Source organism: Etheostoma cragini, chromosome 11 (assembly GCF_013103735.1).
Source record: "Etheostoma cragini isolate CJK2018 chromosome 11, CSU_Ecrag_1.0, whole genome shotgun sequence".
NCBI lineage: Eukaryota > Metazoa > Chordata > Actinopteri > Perciformes > Percidae > Etheostoma > Etheostoma cragini.
The window spans coordinates 13,772,998-13,777,955 of record NC_048417.1 but is presented as its reverse complement, the minus strand read 5'-3'; the positions used below and the strand labels follow the sequence as shown (position 1 = coordinate 13,777,955).

The 4,958-nt window shown below is 40.3% G+C and overlaps 2 protein-coding genes across 2 annotated transcripts in view; both read left to right on the top strand.

The window, feature by feature from the left end:
- The window catches only part of uggt2 (UDP-glucose glycoprotein glucosyltransferase 2), a 31,942-nt gene extending 31,456 nt beyond the window's left edge, over nt 1-486 (top strand). Inside the window, exon 38 of the mRNA XM_034886052.1 lies at nt 355-486. Coding sequence (XP_034741943.1) covers nt 355-486 — 132 coding nt within the window. The remainder of the gene's footprint in view (nt 1-354) is intronic.
- Nucleotides 487-690: 204 nt separating this feature from the next.
- On the top strand, nt 691-4,571 carry LOC117953226 (UDP-glucose:glycoprotein glucosyltransferase 1-like). Its single transcript, XM_034886051.1, has 5 exons — nt 691-800; nt 1,965-2,079; nt 2,169-2,285; nt 3,302-3,464; nt 3,610-4,571. Exons 1-5 carry the CDS (start codon nt 691-693, stop codon nt 3,630-3,632), a joined length of 528 nt encoding a protein of 175 aa, XP_034741942.1. The 3' UTR covers nt 3,633-4,571.
- The last annotated feature ends 387 nt before the right edge of the window (nt 4,572-4,958 follow it).

The window sequence follows — 4,958 nt, the reverse complement described above, 5'->3', positions numbered from 1 at the left end:
CACACACACACACACACACACACACACACACACACAAACAGGTGCTGGTCAAATCATTAGAATATCGTAAAAAAGTTGATTTCTGTCAGTAATTCCATTCAAAAAGTGGAATTTTTATAATATATTCATTCATCACACACACAGTGATTTATTTCAAATGTTCATTTCTTTTAATTGTGGTGATTATAACTGACAACTAACTAATAACTGACTAACTGATAAAATAAAATAAAATTCAGTATCTCAGAAAATTTAAATGTTGTGACAAGGTTCAATATCAAAGACACCTAGTGCCACACTCTAATCAGCTAATTATCTCAAAACAACTGCAAAGGCCTTTAAATGGTCTCTAAGACCCGCTCTCCAGGCTACACAATCATCGGGAAGACATCTGACTTGACAGTTGTCCAAAAGACAACCATTGACACCTTGCACAAGGAGGGCAAGACACAAAAGGTCATTGCTAAAGAGGCGGGCTGTTCATAGAGCTCTGTGTCCGAGCACATTAATAGAGAGGCAAAGGGAAGGAAAAGATTTGGTAGAAAAAAGTGTACAAGCAATAGGGAAAACTGCACCCTGGAGAGGATTGAGAAACAAAACCCATTCAAAAATGTGGGAGAGATTCACAAAGAGCGGACTGCAGCTGGAGTCAGTGCTTCAAGAACCACCACGCACAGACGTATGCAAGACATGGGCTTCAGCTGTCGCGTTCCTTGTGTCAAGCCACTCTGGAACAAGACACTGCGTCAGAAGCATCTCGCCCGGGCTAAAGACAAAAAGGACTGGGCTTCTGCTGAGTGGTCCAAAGTTATGTTCTCTGATGAAAGCAAATCTTGCATTTCCTTTGGAAATCAAGTTCCCAGAGTCTGGAGGACGAGAGGAGAGGCACACAATCCACGTTGCTTGAAGTCCAGTGTAAAGTTTCCACAGTCAGTGATAGTTTGGGGTGCCATGTCATCTGCTGGTGTTGGTCCACTGTGTTTTCTGAGGTCCAGGGTGAAAGCAGCCGTCCACCAGGACGTTTTAGAACACTTCATGCTTCCTGCTGCTGACCAACTTTATGGAGATGCAGATTTCATTTTCCAACAGGACTTGGCACCTGCACACAGTGCCAAAGCTACCAGTACCTGGTTTAAGGACCGTGGTAACCCTCTTCTTAATTGGCCAGCAAACTCGCCTGACGTTAACCCTCTAGAGAAAATCTCTCATAACACCTGATCAACTCCATGCCATGCCGCATTGCTGCACTAATTCAGGCAAAATGAGCCCCAACTAAGTATTGAGTGCTGTACATGCTCATACTTTCCATCTTCATACTTTTCAGTTGGCCGACATTTTGAAAAATCCTTTTTTTGTGTTGGTCTTAAGTTATATTTACATTTTCTGAGATACAGAATTTGGGATTTTTCTTAGTTGTCAGTTATGATCATCACTATTGAAAGAAATTAACATTTTGACTATATCACTGTGTGTGATGAATGAATGTAACATGCAAATTTCACTTCTTGAATGGAATTAATGACATTAATCAACTTTTTCATGATGTTCTAATTATATGACCAGCACATATGTGTGTGTGTGTGTGTGTGTGTGTGTGTGTGTAGTTGCAGTTATTGTGACTATATTTTAGTATCAGACTTTTGTTTACAGCCATTGTACATATCAAATCGCTGCTTAGCTCTGTGAGGCACAACAAAAGCAGCGAGGGGGAATGACCCGTAGTAAAAACACAAGGCGCTAAATATCCTTTGGCAGACGTATATCTAATAAGTGATGGGTGAAACTACATAGGCTACACTGTTGGATTTATTAATGTACCATGTTAGCCACAATTATCTCAATGCGCCCGGGGTGTTTAACTTTATTGAGTCATTAATTTACTTTTTTGAGTCATTCTAATGGGCTTTCCCTTCCAGGAAATAGTTTTCTCACACATTGTTTTCTCTCCTACTTCATTCAACCAGCGCTCTGTATGTAGTGGACTTGAAGAAGTTTAGGAAGATTGCCGCTGGGGACAGATTACGAGGCCAGTATCAAGCCCTGAGCCAAGACCCCAACAGTCTGTCCAACCTGGACCAGGTATGTAACTCACAGATGACATCATTGCACCTACTATACCTTAATGATTGTTATAATGCACCTTAATATTTGTTTTCTGATATCTTTAGGACCTTCCTAACAACATGATCCACCAAGTGGCCATCAAGTCTCTTCCACAGGAGTGGTTGTGGTGTGAGACCTGGTGTGATGACACCTCTAAAGTCACAGCTAAGACTATAGACCTGGTGAGTCTAAGATTAGTCTATATCCATGACGTTCTACTTGCGTGTTTTCTCCTTTGCCGTTGGAAATTCCGCCGGATTTCACTGTTTTTAGCCGGATGTCCATAGCTTTCCATTTTGTTTGTTTGAATTTTAAACTCTAATTGATTTATGAGGACTATGGTTTACTACTCCTCAGATCTCTGCAGGGTATATCAAGACAGCTAGGTAGACTCTCTGTCCAAATTGAGTTTTCTGTTGCACAACTAAAACAACTTTTGAAGGTACATGTTTACTTCCCAAAGCTATTTTCAAGCAGCACCGGGGCTTGGTGATTGGTTCAAAGAAATGCCAATAAACCAGAGCACGTTTTTTTTCTCCCATCCTGGAATGCTGTGTGGACTAGCCAGACCCTCCTCCGCAGTGCTGTGGATGAAGGTCTGCCAAAGCAAGAAGAGTCCCAGAGCAAATCAATCTACACTAATTAGTAATATGGCAAAAGCTAACTGGCATACTAGGAACATACTACGTAATTCATCAACATTTTATCATTGTTCTTTTTATTTAGATATGGAAAATCAACTTTGTCATTTCATTCCTTCTTTTGGGTTGAAACACGCTGATGATTTAAAAAGTATTTAACCCTTTTTATACAGCATGGTTGCAGCTTTTTTTGGTTACAGTGAACTGTAGCTGCTGCACCACTGAAAGGCAGGAGCGTTTTCCCAGCCACTAATGTCCATGAGGCACTTGGCATTTAGGAGAAAACTGAGGAGCAATCCTGTAGTCTCCTAAACTAATTTAGAGAATTACTGGCGGGGCTCCAGTCGACTGGAAAAGGATGCATTGTCTCATTGTGGTTTAGGACACCACTTGGTAATTCAGACACAAGACATCGGCTAATGTCCTTTTAACAGAATTGGAAATCAAATTAGGTTCAAATGCCTGCCACAGACAGTGCTGGGAATGACAATATGACTTATTGGGAAAAAGTGGCACCGGTGGCGTGAGTGATGTTTTGTCTGCTTTTTCTGCTGCAGTGCAATAACCCGAAGACCAAGGAGCCCAAGCTGACGGCTGCAGCAAGGATTGTGCCTGAGTGGGTTGAATATGACAACGAGATAAAACAGCTACTGAGTCGGGTCCAGGAACAGGACACAGCAACGCAAAAACAGACTCCCTTTCCCTCACAACATAAAAAAGGTTAGAAAATGAAAACACTGTTTATTAGACAAATGATCTACTCTTGAATGATCAACCTTTTTCTTGGTCGAATCGTTGTCTCTGTCACCACTGTGCTCATTTTCCTTATTTGTTTCCAACCTCCACCCCACCCTCTGCACAGTAGACAACCGGCGTGATGAACTTTAGTGCCTGCCAGCACCATGCTGAAGAGGAAGAAGGCAGCACCTTTTTCTAACAGGCCACCTGTGAAGCTTGAAGACAGACAATTCCATCTAAACATAGCCATGCATCCTCAGCCAGAGAAAGATGTGATATTTGCAGAGATACCATATCTGCTTCTGCAGTCAAATATGCTGTACAAAATGAACATGTGATGTAAGTGTTAACTACCAACTGTGAACTTGTAGAGTGCTATTAGCACTGCTATCAGGTCTCAGTTAGTATGTTGTTACCGGAGAATGAAGGGTACACAGTAAGAATAATGGGGTGAGGTCAATCAAAGCACTCTATTATTTGCATGTGTGTGTGTTCGAGAATAATTAGTTGGCGTATATTGCACTGATAATGTATGCAAAGAATCAACTAGAGAAGGCACATCTTTATGAATCTGATTTCATAGTGTATTATCGATATTAATAAGGAAAATTCGTTCAAAAAGCTAATTCCCAAACCAAAGCTGTGGTGACATAAAGCTGATCTGTTTTCAAAGGCGATACCTTACTGCAAAGTGGTTACATTAGAACTTGGGGACCGTACAAATATTGGGTGTAATTTTTATTTTTGCTGAAGGGAGGGTAGTCTGACTTATATTGTGAGGGTCAGGAAGGGTCTTTTTCGTACCTTCGTTTTTCTTACTCCAAGTCTATTTTATTTCACCCTTCCCTTGAGAAAGTTCTTATTTACAGTTTAGACTCGTGCTTTACAGGTGTAACTTTAACCCTCGTGTTGTCCTCAGGTCAAGTTGATCCGTTTTCCTATATCAATGTTCTTTTTAATTACCCACAAAACATGATTGATCCACACAATGCTCTTTGACTAGTACAAATCTCTGCTTTCATTATTTTTGGGTCATCTTAATAAAGTTTATAGCATAAAGTGTTTTGGAAATTGAGTAAAAGACATATTCCAGTCTGTGATTATCCATCAACATAATTTCCTTTAATTTTAGTCTAATTCTAAAGTTCTGCTTTTCTAACTCAAACATTATGTATAATTTCCTAAAAATGAGGTTTATTGACCATGAATTCCAAAGTGACAAACATTGATTAAAAAGCGTCAAAAGTATTGATTTTCAATTTAGACGGGAAGACAACACAACGGTTAATAACATTGTGCACAATGTCATGATCACTGTCCATGGTGCTGATTTTGTGGTCCCCATAATGTAAGAGTATGACTGTCCATCGGTTACACAGATCAGCAGAATCCCTGCTATACTATTTAAGATAATTACTGTTCTTTTTGTTAGGCTAGTTGTTGTAATTCAAAGTGGGCTGAAAATAGGGGGGGGGG

Coding starts and splice junctions, on each gene's coding strand:
- LOC117953226 (XM_034886051.1), top strand. CDS start 691: ATGGGCTTCAGCTGTCGCGTTCCTTGTGTCAAGCCACTCTGGAACAAG. Junction 2,286..3,301: donor CAGCTAAGACTATAGACCTG/GTGAGTCTAAGA, acceptor TTTCTGCTGCAG/TGCAATAACCCGAAGACCAA. Junction 3,465..3,609: donor TCCCTCACAACATAAAAAAG/GTTAGAAAATGA, acceptor TCTGCACAGTAG/ACAACCGGCGTGATGAACTT.